The sequence below is a fragment of the Suncus etruscus genome, chromosome 6, assembly GCF_024139225.1.
Source record: "Suncus etruscus isolate mSunEtr1 chromosome 6, mSunEtr1.pri.cur, whole genome shotgun sequence".
NCBI classification, from domain to species: domain Eukaryota; kingdom Metazoa; phylum Chordata; class Mammalia; order Eulipotyphla; family Soricidae; genus Suncus; species Suncus etruscus.
Genome location: NC_064853.1, coordinates 65,831,017 through 65,848,429, shown reverse-complemented (window position 1 = coordinate 65,848,429; position 17,413 = coordinate 65,831,017). Strand labels below are relative to the sequence as shown.

The window sequence follows — 17,413 nt, the reverse complement described above, 5'->3', positions numbered from 1 at the left end:
TTGTTTAAAATAACTTAATACACTAGAAAAAATATGGCAAATATAAATAATCTTGTTTTCATGGAGAACAAATAGTTACAAAGCTCAACCGCGTCCCTTGCATCCCAGAGTTCAGGTATAGGAGCTTTCCCTCTTTCTTGTAAATTGAGAAGGAAAAGCCCAGTTAACCCTTAAGGAGGCCTTTTTTGACACTCGTGGAGCCAGCTTGCTAGTCCTGGGAACCCCTGTTTAAATAGTTTACATGGATGGAGGGGGGGAAAAAGCAAACAAAGAAATTTTAACTGGAATATACACAGTTGTGAGATAAAACGCAAACGTCAAAAGTCAATCGCCAGCTCACACATTATAGCGAAAATAAACTTTGTTCGAGTGTATCAACATATTTTACACAAGCCTAGTGCCTGTATCTAGCTGGGTGGGTGAGTGCAAGGGACAGAGAGGGTGCACAGAGCTTCTGAGGGGTTCTCGAACAGCTTTGGGGGGAGGGTGTCACAGATGAAGGACTGGAGAGGCTGGAGGGAAGGAGCGCGCAGCGGGCTGGGCTGTCCACGGGAGCGCCGGGCCTTTCGTTCCTTTCCTCGTCTTCTTCCCCCCACCGTGCCTGCCAGGGCACGTGTGAATCTCCTTCCTACTACCCCCCCACCCTGTCCCCCAGGGTCCAGACGGGCAGGAAACAGCGGCAGAGATTTCCAGACGTCGGGTATTGTTTTCTGAGCACGAGCAGATGCGCTCAGAGCCAGGGGCTGCAGGGAAGCGCAGAGCGTGAAATACAGTAACATGCAAACCGGAGTTCTGGCCCGGCTCAGCCCAGCAAACCTTGATCTGGGGCATCCCCCACTCCACCTCGCCTCAGACTATATCAATAGATTCTCTCCTCGTTGGTTTTTAAAGTTGAGTTTTCCCTCTCCTCGCTCTTTCCTTCCACGGTGGTGGTTTTTAACTCAAGGCATCGGATAAACTGTACAAGGAGGCCTGCCTCGCTTCTCAAATGTCTCATAGTAAAGTGAACTTCGCAGAAAAAAAAAAGTCAGTTTTCAAAACCGGTGAACTTCCCAGTGGTGCACTTGCCCTCCACGTGAATTCTTTTTACCTCTTTCTTCTGGCCCATTAAAAACCCAAAACCAACACACACACGCACGCACACACACTGAAAGCCGGAGCCTGCCCTTCCTCCCCATCCGTCCAGGGTCCGTATTTGGACACGTATAAAAGACTTGAACGTTCTCAACTCCTGGTTCCTTGGCTCTCAGGAGCCTGCTTCAGAGCCAAAGAAAATCAAGAAATTGCTCTCGTTTAAAACGTTTGCTCTGCTTGGTCTTTTCTATTTTATTTTTCCTCTTTTAGTGTGTTTAAACCAACAGGATTCTCCTTCCTGCGCCGGCAGAAGTCCACTTCTCCAGCCTAGCCACTGTCTGCAGCCTCCAGCCTCTCCACAGCTCCCGGGGTGGGGTCCAGCGCTGGGGAGCGGGGCGCAGGGGCGCGGACACGTGCGGCATCACAGGCCCAGGGCGGCCGCGTGCTTTTTGGCTTTTAGTCTGAGATCGGCGATGCTGGAGTTCTTGCTGGTGGTCTTGGCGGCGGCGGCGGCGGCCACGACTGAGGCGGCCGAGGCCGAGTCTGCGGCCAGCGTGGCCAGCGGGAGTCCGAAGGGCGGTGCCGGGAACATCATGTAGGGCGCGTGCGCGGCCAGGTGCGGGTGCAGGTGGTGGTGCGCGTGCGCCACGGCGCTGTCCAGCTGCAGCTGCGCCTGAACCTGAAAGGACAAGGGCGTCACGTTGCAATGACTATCCTAGGGTGACAACAGAACAGAAACAGAGCATTAACAGAGGGAAGGAGGAGAGGGAAGGGGAGGCTGGGACCGACCTAGGCTGGAACTGAATTGGGGGGAGAGCCACTGGAAGACTCAGGTGTGCCCCAGTTTGCTAAGGCCTTGCGGGGCTGGTGGGCCTAAATGGGAGGGGACACCCTCTGCAGGAACACGACCCCTTTCTAGGGAGCTGCGCGTTACAGACACAACCCGACTGACCAGGTGATGAGGCTAAAATATCTCCCTCTGCTAAATGCCAGTGGTTTCTTAGGGTGAGGGGTTCCCTCCTCGCTGTGTGCTTTGCTCTTATCCCACCTCTCAATCCACACAGAGAGAGCCACGGTGCAAACTGTGACTTTTTCATGTCTCTCAGGAATATCTGATCGCAATGGACATCAAAACTCCCCTTTAAAATGCCCATTTCTGTGTCTGGCTTCACAATTTCAGATCAGGATGCCAGCACCCCACATCGCCAAGTGACTTAAGATCACTTAACACTGAACTTCAACACTGGGGTGCACCAGAGAACTTGAAGTGCTGATCACTAAGACACAATCAGGACTTCTTAGTGGAGGGGAACAGGCTGGGGCTAGAGGAGGTCAGTTAGGCTGGGCAAAAATTACACCCCTAGTCTTAGGGGGTTGGGAGTTCAGGGCACGAAATTTTAGGGATTAAATCACTGCAGCAGACTTTCCTTTCAAAATTGCTTTATAGCCATGAAAGGGACTGCAGAGCAGTCCACCCCCAGAAGAACCAAGGCTTCCTTCTCCCCTAGAGAGAAAGTTTGGTCTGTATGCAGCTTTTAAAAAAATCTGGTCTGAATTGGTAGCAATTTTCTTTTTTCTTCTGTCCAAGACATTTTATGTTGTGAACATATACTAGATAAATATTTAGATAAAGATTTAGAGAGTTGATTGGGAAACATCTTAGAACAAATGTGACAATGTGACAGAGCTGATAGAGTTGGGTTCCAAAGCTTTCCCTTTAGCTCCCCAAGAATCATCTTGAGCATATTTTGTAAAAGACTTCTTGCTGCCCACAAGACTTTATAGGGGTTCCCAGGAGGGCAAAAAGGATGCTGAGAGGTAGGGTGTGGAAAGTGAGCAGATTCTATTCTCTCAAGATAGATCCCCTGGCTGAACTGAATGGACACCAATACCAGGGGTTCAGAAGGGGCAGTTCAACAGTTTAAACCAACACCCTGGTAGTTCCAAAGAGAGTTGGAGTGAATGCACTTGCCTGTTGGAAGGGCATCCGTAAAGCGCCCACATTGACATAGGGTGCAACTCGGCAGGCTTCAAACTGGCTGGCTGCCCCGATGAGGACTCCTGTGAAGAACAGGGTGGTGAAACATCAGTGGGAAGCTGACAATTCTGACAGTTTCTCAGGACTTGAAATGGCACCCAGAAGAAAGAGCGGATTTTTCTCTACAGCTGCTGTCATTTAAGTAACCGTGCGGGATGCTTGCTGGGAACTGCCTTAAGAGCTGCTTCTAAAGCCTTAAGAGCAGCTTCTAAATCAAGAACCATGATAAAGTCCTTCCTAGAAGTCTTTTCTTTCTTTAAAATAATGTCCCTGGCCAATTCTTTTTTTTACTGTCATTATCCAACTTGTTTTTAAATCAGAGAAGCATACCTTTGTGAAGTTGATTTTCTTGTTTTCTACACTTAGCTCTTCGATTTTGAAACCAAACCTACAAATCAGAGAGGGCACAAAAACAAACAAAACCCAAGAACTTAATATGATCTCTCAATTATTTTTAAATGTACAAGAATATGATGAAAAACAGTGCTTTAGGTAACAATTGGCAATACATAGCAGCAACCCTTGAATATTCTATGAAACAGTTTTCAAAATTAAAATGCAAACGAGTGGCAAAAATAGAACACATTTTTAGACTTTTACAAGATAAATTGTTTCTTGATAAATTACCACTAGTCATTGTCTCATGTTTCCACATTACACAGTCCCTAAGCTCTCAAAAATGCTGCCTGATATTCGATACTAAAGTGATAATGGGGCTAGCTGTTTCCCTAGTAAGACCTGAGAATGTGCTCATTAATAGCCTGTAATATTAATTAGCTTCATTTTCAAGAAACAACAAATACGAAAGCTAATAGTGATGGGGAGGATGAATGAGGTAAGTTAATTATTGTCCAAAAGTCTCACTACAAAATTTAAAAATTTTGTAGCACGGTGCAGCAGTATGCAAGACAATGGTTGAATAATTGAGCCATTATCATGATAACCTAATTTGCCCCTATAGAAAAAAAGCCCGCTTGCAGTTAGGACAGTAGAGAAGCTTCTAGAAATTAGGTCTAGAATTTAAACAGAATCATGAAGAAAATAAATACACAGAAACTCCAGCAAGAAAATTCCACTTCTTAGGAAGAAAGAAAAAGGAGCAATACTATGAGCCATGAATCCCGGATAGGACAGAGCCGGTCTCCAGAACATCTTAAAGACACTCGCCAACTTTACAGGGAGCACCACAGATCTTGGAAAAATGTATCTCACGTTTGTGTTCTATGGCATACAGCATTGTTGAGTGGTTCACAAATTAATGTTTTGAAGGAGCATGAAAGTAAACTGTGGCTTCTAAGCCCTTTTCAATCAACATAAAATCTTCAAAAAATTTTTTTCACCCCCTACAATAGATGAGAATCCTTCCCACTAGGGTGCCATTCCACTTGGACCGCACTTGGCCTGGGGCTTCCTGCATCTTTTTTACTCTAGAAAAGAGGGGACGAGTAGATACGGATGCTCATAACCCTAATAATTATCATCATGTCTTCAAGGGGTCTGCTGGGCCTCAGGAGATCTGAGGACACAGGAAAGCTGGGAAGGTTTGAAAAAGCAGCTTGGCTGCTAAGCCCATCTGACCGGGGCTGCCTATTATTACTTTTCCCCTTCAACCGGACTGCTCTGTTTTTGTTCTGATCCTATTACAAGATGCGGAGAAGCCCCCGAAGAATTGCCTAGTTCGCTGCAGATGGTGGTCTCTGCGCCCGGAGACCCAGGGAGTATCTGTTACAGTGATACTTTGGAACAGCTGCATATGCTCAGGCCTAAAACTGCTCCATGTGTTCAAACAAATAATGACCATCATTTTCATTTATTTTATTATTTCAGCGGAAATACAATTTGAAACATTTAAATTTCTGCTCAGTGGAAAGCTAAAAATGATACATACGTATATAATGTTTCACCTTCATGCTGTCCCCACTCCAGCCTACTTTTACCATTTTTCACCCACAACCAGCAAAAAAAAATTTTTTTTTTGTTATAATCCTAACTTCATGGGGAAGGGGCTGTCAGATTTTGGAAATGCCAACTTGAAGAATTAGGAGTCCTTTTTACTTGGAGTTTCTGTGTTCAAGTTCGCTGCTAAGGTTAAGTGAGAGAACAAAGAGCGACTCTGATGCCTTCATTTCTCCCTTTTCACAGAGTCTGCACCCCGCCAGGAAGCATGGACTGTAAATTTGTGCACTTAACAGTTGCTAATTTTCTTTATAGTCTTTACATCTATAAACCTAATTGGCATATCCGCTTGCCAAACCTAGACCCCAGCACAGATCCAGAAGGAAACCCAACCCGGGGCGAACCAAATCTTCGTTGTAACTTTTAAGGCATCCAGAAGATAAAACGCTTTCTGTGGTTTTTTTTTTTTTTCTTTTTTCTTTTTTTTTAAGGCTTATAAAAGTAGGCCCATTAGGATTAAACCACATTAAAGGCGTCGTGAGGCGAGGGGGTGTGGTTTATAGAAACTCTGGGAGCAAGCCCAGCTCTTGTGCGGGGAACACATGTTGGGATGAGGGGAAAGGGCTAGGATAGACTTTGGAAAACACAACCTCTCTGCTAGCCTCTCCGCAGGCTCCGGGAACCCCAATTCTCTGGGTGGGTGCGCCCCTCACTGACCTTTCAGGGCACCCCCCAAGCTGAAGTACCTGCACTCGGGCCTCCGACAGTCCCAGCCGCTGGCTCAGTTCCTCGCGCATGAAGGCGTCAGGGTAGTGGGTCTCGTCGAAGAGCCTTTCCAGCTCGTTGAGTTGTTCCAGAGTGAAATTCGTCCGACTTCGCCTCTGCTTGATCTTGGTCTGGCCTTCGTCCTCCATCCCTTTCGCATCCTCTTTGCGATCTTTCAGCTCCGGCGACACTGGGGGCCGTGACGAACAAAGCCACACGAACGTCCACGCGCACGCACACACACATACACGCGCGCACACACGCGCACGGACACACAAGGACGAAAACAACAGCAAAGCCTGTTAGATGGCACCTCTGGGCCCTTTCCAGCCCCTCATCCTCCTGGAGACCCGCAAGAGATACTCTGGGGGGGGGGCTGCCTCGGGGAGGCAAAAGGGGGAACCAGTCGCCCACTCCCCATTGCAGCCACCTCCTCCTTGCACTCCTTGCACCCCAAGATCCTGCCCTGCTGCGTGGCCCTCGCGCGCACCCGCGGGCTCAGTAGGGGCAGCCGGGGCGCGGCGAGGCCGGTTGTGGCTCACCCGCGCGGGCGCCGATTCCTCTAGGTCTTTCTCCAAGCGGTCGAGGCCCACTGGGGAGCCATCGAGCCGCGTGGATTTCGGGGGCACCTGGGCAGCCGCGCACGCTCGCCGCTCACCCGAGGCTCCAGCCCAAGCCCACGGGGGGCGCAGAGGCAGCCCTGCATGGCCTGTCGGCACTGTCTGGCTCGGGGAGCCGGAGCAGCGGCGTCCACGCCATGGTCGCGGCCTGGAGGGCTCGGTGCGCTCCGGGCCGGGACGCGAGAGTTGGAAAAGCGGCCTCCGGAGCGCAAGGCCATCGCCGGCTGCCCCTCTACCTCCCCGCAGGAAAAGCAGATGCGACCCCGCACCGGAAGCCCACGGAGATCAACAGGTTCAAGCGAACCTTCCCGATCCTCCGTTTCTATTGGTCGCGCAAAGCCTTTTCATGCGTCCAGCAGCTCGGATGTTTAATAAAAGATGCATTTTTCCCTCCCCTGCTCTGCGTTTGCACACATGCGTGGCTACTTTCTGGTCCTTTCTCGTCCTCCCTTCTCCCCAGTTAACAACAATAACAACAACAACAACCATAACAACAACAACCACACCACCAAGCAGGAACTCTGCTCGTGCCAGAGGAGAAAAGCACCCTGAGGGGTGTGCATGAGATCTAGGCCAAGGGACAGGGAACCCCGCAGCCACCACAGAGAAGTCCCCAGCCTCTCTCTAGTCCTCGTCCTTCGCCTCCCAGTCACAGCACTGGACTTTTTAACGGTGTCAGAGCTGAGTTTGGAGCGTGGAGGTGGTTTGTGGATTCTTCCCATCCCAGAATTCCTATATTAAAATCCGTTTGCAGGAGAACGGGGTTGCAGAAAAGAAAAAAAAAATCCAACAAGAGATGCCCCGTGCTTACAAACGAGCCAGTCCAGCGCTGCGGGCTCCAAAGACCCAGCGACACAGGTCGGCTACACCGGGTACGGAGCTGCTGCGCGGCCTAACCCTTCCAGCAGCGTTTTTTTTTTTTTTACAAACCCTTACCCCAGCATTTCCCAAATTTAGAAGGACCTAGTGAAGGATGTGCGCCAGGCCAATCTCCACAGCGTGCAAGGCCTGGCATTCTAGCCACGCGATCCAAGTGGTGCCTCGTTCCTGCTTCTCCCAGGCCGCTGTGTGGACATCTGTCCTCGCTCCATGGAGGCAAGAACTGGACTAGGGCCTTAGAGCCAACAGCCGGAGCCAAATCAATAGGCAAATAATTCCACCGATATTGCAGAGAAATTGAAATATGAAAACGCGCCCTCAGAGGCTGCTGAGAGGCGAGGAGGCTTTGTCTATTTCCTGGCGCCCACAGAGGGTTGCCTCTCAAACTTTTGGGGCTTCAAAGAGAAAGACGTCCACGTTTCCAGTTGATTAATAGACTTAATATAATCTCCAATTCGCCCACCCCATCCCCACGTATTGGCCTAAACAGGAACAGACCGTGTTATAAACAACTTAATTGCTCGCTTAAATATGTGATTCTACGCATGTCACATATTTTCTTAATTGGAAAAATATGGCAGCGCACCAGTGCCTGCAGGCACCAAGTGCCAAATTAATTTTATTGTTGAACTCCTTTGAATGGGTACAGGACGTGCCACCACCGAGATAAAGCCGTTTCCTAACTAACACTTCTCGAGCACCCAAGTACCCTTCCACAGACTCTCCCAAACAAAACCCCAAAACCCACCACCACAGCAGAGCACTGGAGGAGGCGAAGCAGGACACGATTGTTCCGATATCAAAAACAAACCCCCTCCCCGCCCCAAAAGGAGCCCGAAGGATGGATTCTCCCCAGAGAAAGAAGCAAGCTGCCTGCCTGGGGCCTCCGCCGCGTTTCGAGCTCAGCGAACATCAAGTTTGGGCGCCCCAGATCCAGGGATCCTGGGTTTCTGTTGAATTCCTGGGGTTCTGGCCGGGGCGACCTAGAGCCAGGGCGGCCCGAGAGCAGAAAGTCCTCTCCCCACCTCTCGCTAGCGCCCCCCGGCCCGGGTCTACAAAGGGGGCGCCCGCCCACCCGTCGACCTCGGGGGCTCCCGGCTCGGGGCTCGCCGCTGCCCGCACCCTCCCACTGCCCGGGCACCCCCAGACCCCGCCGGGTGGGTCGCGGAGGGCTCACGCCCCACTCGCCTGCCCCGGATCGCCAACCCCACCCCCGATCGGCTCCCCGGGGCCCTGGGGGTGCTCCCCACGCGCCGCGCGTTACCCTCGGTGAGCCGCGGGCTGCCCGGCTCCCGGCTGCGCTCGGCGGCGCCCATGTCCAGCTCCCGGGCGGGAGAGCGCCCGCCGCCAGCGCCCGCGCCCGCCGCTCCTCCTCCTCCTCCTCCTGCGCCTCCGCCTCCGCCTCCCCCGCCGCCGCCGCCTCCGCCGGCCGCCCGGACTGCCGGGCTGCAGCGCTCCTCGCGGCTCGGCTCGGCGCCCCCGGGCTCCTTGGCCCCGCGTAGCGGCCCGCTCTCCAGCACCTCCCGGTACGTGATGGCCTCCTTCTTCTCCTTCACTTTCGGGTCGAAAGACTTGGAGACGAACGCCGTGAGTTCTTCCATCGCCGCCGCTGCCCGGCCGCCCCGCGCCCGCGCTCCCCGCCCAGCCCCGCGCGTTTTTTCCTCCTTCTTTTTTTACTGCTCCAGCCCCCCCAGTGATAACACATCAATGGGGCAGGGGGAGGGGAGGGGGAGGCCGGAGAAGGAGAGGAGAAGCGGGAGAAGTAGTGGGAGAAAGAGAAGGAGGAGGAGGAGGAGGAGGAGAGGAGGAGGAGGAGGAGGAGGAAGGGGGCAGGGCCGGGGCGGGGGCCGCCGGAGGGAACTGCGGGCCGCGGCTCCCCGGCCCGGGCGCTTGTTGGATGTTCAGATCTTTGACAATTCTTCCTGCCGAGAGTTCGCCGGCTGACAGGGACGCGGCGCTTCAAGTCTCACTATTTATACTTGGCACGGGCGGGCCCCCGGTTCCCAGGCAATTACCTCCCCTGCCCAACTTGCGGGGAGCCCGTTCCTGGGAAGCACCCGCGCCCGCTACCTGGGAGGGGGGCTGGGGGGCGGGGGAGAGGGGGGAGACGGAGAGTTAGAGAGATGGAAGGAGAGGGAGAGGTAGAGAGAGAGAGAAAGAGAGAGGGAGAGGGATGGAAGGAACAGGATGGACAGAGAGGGACGAAGGATGGAGAGAGAAGAGAGAGGGACGGGAGGGAGTCCAGGAGATGGCCAGAGGAGTGGAGAGGCGCGGAGAGAAGGATGGAGAGAGGGATGGAGAGATGGAAGGAGGAGAGGGGCCCGCGAGGAAGAGAGAGTGGAGCGAGAAGGGGAGACGGGAAAGGGCTGGGAGTGGACCCCAGTCCGCAGCCGGGAACGGGCTGGGCCCGGAGTGGGTGGCCGGGCTCCGAGGGGCCCTTCGTCGGCGCTGTCTGATAGCCGCGGCCGCCTACGCTTGGGCTGGCCGAGACCCTCTCTCGCATCTAAGCGGGCGCGGGGTCGGTCTCCGTGTCACGACTCGCGGGGACGCTGGGGCGTGGCCAGAGACACAGAAGAGGAGCGCGGCGTCCGGGCCGGGGTGTCGGGACGCGCGTGCCCCGCGCCCAGCCCGGCCCGCTTCGGGCTCTGCTCTGCGGGCTGGCAGCTTCGCTCGCGGGCCCCCACCCTGCGCCCCCACACGGCTTACAGTCCGCATTCGCGACTCCGGGACTGCGGGAACCCCGCTTCTCCGAGCCCGACCCAACTTGGTGCCCCTGACCCGGATTTGGGTCCAGCGCCCTAGCCCACGCCCCTGTGCGCACAAACCCGGTTCCTGGGGCCTCGGCGGTGAAGACGTCTTCGAACCGTTGGCCCGGGGCAGGGCTTACAGTATGCCCAGTCCAGAGGGGAAGGCTACTGCTTCGGTCTCTTCTGGGGTATCAAGACTCTTACAGCTTCTTCCCTCTCAGCTCCCTCCACCAGGGCCTCCTCCCGTTCCTCAACCCCGGAAAGGACCGCGGCTCTTCATTAGCCGCACCCCCCCACACACACACACACAAGTTCCTCGATGTCCTAATGCTGGAAAGCAAATGATTAGTCCCTTGGTGTTGGTAAATGATAGACGTGAAATTTGTACTGTATTCTGAAATTATTTATTGTGGACTAGTTAACGCATCGGGGACACTCTTACACACGGATGCGCACACTTGATTTTTCTCATTGAAACTTTGTTATTTGGAAGAATCACCTATATCCCAGCCATGTGTACTGTGCATGACAAAGCTCACGGTGAGAAGTGTGCACATGTCCATAGGTAATGTGTACACATACATACAGATGTCACAAGAATATTTGCAGCGGCAGTTACATTTACTTGAATGTGTAAACTGACATTTCCCTTCAGCTGTTTCTGTGGGGACTTTTCCTTGTACCCTGAAAATAGAGTGAGTGGACTTTCTGATGATACAGCAACTTACTCGTGATACCAAGTCTTTGATAGTCTTTGTAAAACTAAGAGTAAATCTGGAACTCTGATGTGAATCTCTTCCACCCACTGATTAAGGTGTCAACATGAAGTTGACAGATAATTGAAAACTTCCATCAAGACAACCTGGAAAAAAACAACAACCTGAAAAAGAGAACTTAATTGTAACTTATTTTATTAGTATTACTAGAAAAATATGTAGTCTAGATATAGGACTCGCTAAAATATTCACATCTGACGAATGTGAACATTAAAAGAAGATAGAAATCAAAATTAAACAAATGTTACTTTGCTTCTACTTGAGCTCTAAATTAAGCTGCTGTTCTTCTTAAATTAAAACGTTTTATTTATTGCTACTTTTAGGTGAAGTAATTAGCATCTTTACTTTCTCACTAACAATAGTTTCTTGATATTAGTGAATTGTAAATGGCTGCTTTTAAAAACTATTATATCACAAAGGAGACTATTATATCCACATTTTCTAATGTTTTATTAATTTAGAGATTCAATTTTACGTTTATTTTTGAGTTACTATTTGAAGCCTTTTTTAATAATAATAATAATAATAATAGTGGGTCATTAGATAAAACTTTAATCCATATTTGAAGTTATTTAGGACAATGACCAGTGGGGCCAGGTAAATGGATGTGAGGTCTAGAGAATCCCCAATTTTAAGGGTTAAATACATGGTCCCAAATGTACTGAAAAATTACTACTATAGGAAGACTGATAAGGGATATGGAGACCTATCCACCCCTTGTTTTCCTTCCCAAGTTCATGGCTGAAGCCTGAACTCCTATTCCAACTCATATTCAGAACTTGCGAGAGGATGAGTCCTTTAAAGACAATATGAAAGGCTGGGACATGACCCCAGTATAATTCACACTGAGTGGGTCTCTCACACACTGGCATGGGGGCTGGTACATTTAGCAATAATGATCCTGATATCATTTGGAGCTACAAGAAATCTGGTGTCTGTGGTTCTGGATTCCCACCCACCCACCTGAATAATTTAGTTTTAAAAAATGTCAAGGGTTTAATATCCTATACTAACAAATGTTCATGAAGCTCTCATAATGGTCCAGCAAATGGCAACTATTCAGACAGGACCTTCCAAAAGTGTTGATTTGCTCAAGAGCATGAAGTACAGCTCAGATCACACCTGCACACAAATGCACGGGTCCCAATAAGATCCAGCCCTCTTCCCCCAGCCCTTGAGTTATTTACAATAATCATATTGCTATGTTTTAAAAAACGGTCCTTTAAAAAACTGGTGAGCTAAGGCATTAGCCATTGATGAGAAAAATAACCGGGAGGTGGTGTTTTCTACCCTCGCAGACTGCAGAGTATGTGTGAATGTGTGTGTGTGTGTGTGTGTGTGTGTGTGTGTGTGTGTGTGTGTGTGTGTGTGTGTGTGTGTGTGTGTGTGGTGGCGGGGGAGGAGGGGGGAGGTAGGAACTTGTAGCTTGGAACTGCAACCAGTTATGAAGTCTTTGGTCCTTACACTGACCCAAACCAAGGTTAACAGTTCATTAACTTTCTTGGAGTAAAGAAGGAAAGAAGAATTTGCCATGGAAGGACGAGTAGGTCTGGCAGAAAAAATGCGGAATCGTTCTCTTCTCTGGGTTTTAAAGAACAAGTAAAATCCCTGTACATTTAATTTGGTTCAAAACCTCTCGGGCTCGGGGCAGCCTACTTGGCCCCTATTCTAGAAACCCACCAGAGCAGGTGGCTTTAAAGGGAGAAACTAATTTGCACCAAGCGCTGGCGGGGCAACAGAAACGCCACGTTTTTCATGTTTTTGTTTTTATTTTTTAAAATCATTCCAATGCAGTCACACAGCGCCCGACACGGACACACTCCCCGTGATTGATTGATTTTTGCGGGGCGCGTTCCGCCTCCATCCCGAGCTGCAGACAAACGACCCCGGGGACACTGCGCGTCCCGGGTTTGTCCTCACGCAGAACTTCTCTGCTGCAGAAGTGCCGGCCGAGGGTCCGTGGCGATGACGCCGGTCCCCCGCCGTGATCGCTTCTTGCTCGGAGACAAGGCAATCCCCGGAGCCCCGCGAAGCAGCCCGCAGCCGGCTGCCGGCGATCCAGGCGCTCGGCGCTCGGCGCCAGGCGGGGCCATCGATGCGCTCGAGGCGCGGCCCGTGCTGCCTGGCGCCGCGCAGCCAGGCGCCGAGCTCGAACCGGAGCTGCTGCGGCCGGCGCGGCGCCCAGGTGTGTGCGACTCGCGCGGGTCCCCGGGGGCTGCGGGTGCGGGATCCGGGCCCCGGGGCAGCCCCGCGTCGCGGCTGGAGGCGGTGTCCGCGTCCGCGGGGGTCCGAGGCCTGCTCGGTGGAGGCGGCGCAGGCCTGGCGCGGCCATGCATGGGGCGGGGTGCGCATGCGCAGGCGAAGGACGGGCCGGCTCGGCCCGGCCAGTGCGGGGTGTTGGGTGTGGGGTTGTGGGGCGCGCTCTGGGGTTGGTGCAGCACCCCTTTCGATCGGGACTCGGATGAGCTCATTTTGCTTCTTCGCTCCGCAGCCAGTGCTTGGAGCTGACTGCCCTTCCAGTGCAGGGTGGCCCCTCACTCGGATGCTGCTCCTGGGACCCCCCTGACACCCCACCACCCCTGATCCCTGTGCACCAAAGCAGCAGGGCAATGGGGACCTTGCTTGTGGCCTTCTGCAGTAAACACGTGGCCTAGATACCACATCTCTGGGCCATGTGGCTTTAGAACTGGAGCTTGATGACCCCCTGAACTGTGCACTTTGGTGAGGGCTCAGCGTGCCCCTCCATGCTAGGCTGGCCAGCACCCCTGGCCCAAGACACCACCAAGGCCATTTTTCCCTCTTGAGGTTATTGATCTGCAGGAGCACGATGCCACTTTCCAAAGCCTGAAATCTCCCTTCCCCCCAAACCCAACAACCCCCAAACCCTCTCCCTCCCTTGTCATTCTAGTTTAGCAGTTCCTCAATTGCCAGGTAGTTAAATATGTTGGCTTACAAGAAAGTTTTGGAGTTGACATCTGTGGACTCAGAGGGAAGTGCTCCAAGTAGGGAAGCAGGGTTCAAGAATAGGGAGGTGACAGTTATGACCTTGCAGCTGTGTGTCTTTAGAGAGCCAGTCCAACAGAGAAGTTGATAACTTTGTCTTCCATTGTTGTTGGCAAAAGAGGTTCCCTCGAGGTGGCAGTACCTCATTCCTGTGGTTCCTTAGAGGGTGGTGATGTTTAGCCTGGACAGATACAGATTGATTCTTGGGCCTTATAGTGTCTGCAGGAGTTGTGTTAGGAGCTGGTGGGTGAGTATGGTCCAGGGGTGATGATGGACTTTGGATACCATCTCTTTTCTTTTTTTTTCTTTTTTTTGTTTTGTGTTTGGGTCACACCCAGCAGTGCTCAGGGGTTACTCCTGGCTCTACGCTCAGAAATCGCCCCTGGCAGGCATGGGGGACCATATGGGATGCCGGGATTCGAACCACCGTCCTTCAGCATGCAAGCCAAATGCCTTACCTCCATGCTATCTCTCCAGCCCCCTGGATACCATCTCTTTTCATACTTATCAATTGCAGAGAAATTCTTGTGACATCTAATGTTTGATTCTGGAGAGTTTGGGCCATATCCAGCGGTGCTCAGGGTTTTTACTCCCGCCTCTGTGCTTAGGTGTGGCACCTGCTGGGGCTTTGGGACCATCCACATTACAGTGTGTATTGGGGGAGGCTCAAATTGGGGTCAACTGCATACAAGGCAAGTATCTTCACCCCTGAACTGTCTCTTTCACCTTGAGATTACGTTTTAAATCACACGAAGCTCCAAGTTCTTAGTTGTGATGGGAGGCGTGTTTGTAGATTATTTTGAACTTCTGTTATTTTTGCCACATTCTGCTCTTCTCATTGCCTGGAGTGGTTCTAGCAATTTTGGGACAATGAGGAACCATATGAACTTGCAAGATCTGCAACATCCTTCTGACAGGCTCTTTTGGTTTTTGTTTGTACTTAAATTGCCTCCAGTGAGCCCAAACTCTTTCACAGAAATCTATGTCTGTGGTATTACAATGATGCTCTTCTCTACTACCCTGAGGCCCATTTTCCTTTGAAGGAAACTCATTCTTTTCAAAATAGGAGTTTGAGGGGCTGGATCAATAAACTATTGGGGAGGGCATTTGCCTCGCATACTGCCGACTCAGGCTCAATCCTTGGCACTGCAAATGGTCCCCATAGCCTGCCAGGAGTGCCTGAGCACATCTCGGTGCAGCCCCCAGACAAACAAACAAAAGCAAGAAAAAACAAATCAGATTAAAAGATGAATGAGTGGTGGAGAAAAATAATTATAAGCCATTATGTCCTCTAGGAATTCTGTTCTCTTAACTGCTTATATGGTGAGAAGAGAGCTACTGGCATGTGCTTTCAACTCTGGGATAAACATGGACTGAGGAAAGGCCCCTGAACTTCCCACCTGTCTCTGTGTACCCAGCGCTTCTATCATCCTGGGCTCTGGTTCAGTGCTGGAGCCAGAGTTGTTTGGGTGCCCTGTGCAGCCTGAGACTGCTCAGGAAGTACCAGACAGTAGCAGCAGGGGCTTCAGGCCCACTTGTGTTGCTAACAGAGATAGGCAGTGGGAAGTGGAGGGGCCCACTGGCCTTTTTGTAAAGAGGTGCTTGAGCCTTTCTGTATGCTTCACCTTATCAGGAGCGATGATGGTTATTCCCACCCCAGCATGCAGAGTAAACTGCCCCCTGTGATATATCTGTGGGGACATCTATAAAATTATACTAGTAACATGAGGTCTTTCAGAGAGATGTGTAAGGTAGCGTGAGTAGGGATGTCTGTCATCCAGAGGAAAGACATTTTTGGACTTGCATTTCCAATTACTGTTTTTTGGGGGGATTATTTTTTTTTTGTTTGGCCCATACCTGTCAGTGATTAGGGGTTGCTCCTGGCTCTGCACTTAGAAATCACTCCTGGTGGTGCTCAGGGCACCCTATGGGATACCAGAGATGGAACCTGGTTGGCCACATGCAAGGCAAGTGCCCTACCCGCTATCCTATTTCTTTGGCCCCATATGACATATATATTTTTTGTTTTGTTTTGTTTTGTTTTTGGGCCACACCTGACAGTACTCAGGGGTTACTCCTGGCTCTGTGTTCAGAAACCACTCCTGGTAGGTTTGGGGGACTGTATGGCATGCCAGGAATTAAATCCAGGACTTCCCGGATCGGCTGTGTGCAAGGCAAATGCTTACCACTGTGCTATTGCTCCAGCCCTTCCATATGATATTTTTAAACATTTCTATCTTTTACATTTTTTTTGTGCTATCTTGGAACTAACTTTAAAGGTGTAAACTATATCTCTTTTTGAAAACTTCTCTGCTTCCCATTAGAGAATTTGGAGAAAAAGCCACAGCCCAGGATTATTATTAGAAGTACTTACACCACCACCCGGGACAGATGGTGGTTCGAATCCCAGCATCCCATATGGTCCCCAAGCCTGCCAGGAGCTATTTCTGAGCACAGAGCCAGGAGTAACCCCTGAGCACTGCTGGGTGTGACCCAAAAACCAAAAAAAAAAAAAAAAAAAACAAAGCAAAAACTTATACCAAATCAAAAGATAAATTACCGTACCCAGGCTGTACCTGGGTCAGTTTTTCATTTTTTTTTAATTGAAGTCATTTTATTTTATGTACAAAGGGCCAGTATCTTCTAATGTCAGGTAGTTGTCTTTGATGACCACTTCCAGAAGTCCACTTTAGTCCAACTTGATGAAGCTGATGTTCTTTGCATACTGGCGGCACATATTGAGGCTGTATTTGCAGATCAGGCCATGCCGGTTCCAGCAGACCCGGCAAGAGCACGAGCCCTGTCCGAACTTTCTCGGGTGGCTCCAGTAGAACTGCTGGTGACCCATTTTGCTTTCTCAGCAGCAACAAGGCAAAAAGAGTTTTTCACTTTCAAGTTGTAAAAATTGCCCAGCTTGCTAGGGCCCCTCCCCTGCAATTAGTATTTGCTCCCTGTTCTAAAGCAATTCTTGAGGTTGCCTCTAATAGAGAAATCTGATGACTTGATCACTTTCTTTTACTGAAATGAATTAGACTTTATTGTCATCATTTTTCCCCCTGAACTTTAAAAACATTACTTGAGCAAGTATGTATTTTGGGGAGGGAGGGAGGGAGGGTTGGGCCACACCCGGTGACCCTGAGGGGTTACTTCTGACTATGCACTCAGAAATTGCTCCTGGCTTGGGGGACCATATGGGATGCTGGGGGATCGAGCCTTAGTTTGTCCTAGGTCAGCTGCATGTAAACGCCCTACCGATGTGCCACTGCTCCAGCCCCAAATATGTATATTTTTAAGTGTTTGCATAACTTCCCCTCTAGAGAAAGATTTAGTACCTTCCTTGACTTTCCTGGGTTAAAATCATTCTCTTACGGATGAGTTGTGCTGTTTGCAATTCAAACAGAAATCTGACTCTCTAGCTCCTATTCTGACTTTGTGGTGAACCAACGAGGCGCATAATTAGGTCCTGTTCCTCCTTCCTCCCCCTGGTCCTGTGTAGGGACTTAATGAGTGGCAATATGGCGAGAATGGAAATAACTGTGGGTTCTGTAGAGTGACAGTTCTTAAGCTTTCTACATTTATCACACTAAAAAATTATTGCAGGCCCTCTCTCAAGAA

At 50.8% G+C, this 17,413-nt stretch overlaps 3 protein-coding genes across 6 annotated transcripts in view; 1 reads left to right on the top strand and 2 right to left on the bottom strand.

Annotated features, from left to right (window-relative positions):
- Window positions 1-1,348: 1,348 nt before the first annotated feature.
- Window positions 1,349-8,993, bottom strand: SHOX2 (short stature homeobox 2). Of its 3 annotated transcripts, none has more exons than XM_049774470.1 (5): window positions 8,465-8,993; window positions 5,755-5,963; window positions 3,443-3,500; window positions 3,047-3,135; window positions 1,349-1,789 (listed from the first exon to the last, which is right to left on the bottom strand). In XM_049774470.1, exons 1-5 carry the CDS (start codon window positions 8,871-8,873, stop codon window positions 1,496-1,498), a joined length of 1,059 nt encoding a protein of 352 aa, XP_049630427.1. In that variant the 5' UTR covers window positions 8,874-8,993; the 3' UTR covers window positions 1,349-1,495. The 3 variants fall into 3 exon arrangements, with proteins under 3 accessions (XP_049630427.1, XP_049630429.1, XP_049630428.1); XM_049774472.1 differs by having other exon boundaries at window positions 1,349-1,753; window positions 8,537-8,989; XM_049774471.1 differs by having other exon boundaries at window positions 8,537-8,988.
- Window positions 8,994-12,916: 3,923 nt separating this feature from the next.
- RSRC1 (arginine and serine rich coiled-coil 1) overlaps window positions 12,917-17,413 on the top strand; it is a 292,940-nt gene continuing 288,443 nt past the window's right edge. Inside the window, exon 1 of one of the 2 annotated variants that reach the window (XM_049774477.1) lies at window positions 12,917-12,980. The gene's annotated coding sequence lies outside the window, so the exon portion shown is untranslated. The remainder of the gene's footprint in view (window positions 12,981-17,413) is intronic. The other variant, XM_049774476.1, reaches the window with a different exon arrangement.
- On the bottom strand, window positions 16,384-16,663 carry LOC126010871 (40S ribosomal protein S29-like). Its single transcript, XM_049774488.1, has one exon. The coding sequence runs from the start codon at window positions 16,644-16,646 to the stop codon at window positions 16,488-16,490; it is 159 nt and encodes a 52-aa protein (XP_049630445.1). The 5' UTR covers window positions 16,647-16,663; the 3' UTR covers window positions 16,384-16,487.

Bases quoted from the DNA above. Each gene is read 5' to 3' on its own strand.
- LOC126010871 (XM_049774488.1), bottom strand. From the start codon at position 16,646: ATGGGTCACCAGCAGTTCTACTGGAGCCACCCGAGAAAGTTCGGACAG.
- SHOX2 (XM_049774470.1), bottom strand. From the start codon at position 8,873: ATGGAAGAACTCACGGCGTTCGTCTCCAAGTCTTTCGACCCGAAAGTG. The intron at 5,964-8,464 runs GCAGGCGAGTGG...CACGGCCCCCAG, and splicing joins GGTGGGGTTGGCGATCCGGG to TGTCGCCGGAGCTGAAAGAT. The intron at 3,136-3,442 runs GTATGCTTCTCT...TGTTCTTCACAG, and splicing joins AGAAAATCAACTTCACAAAG to GAGTCCTCATCGGGGCAGCC.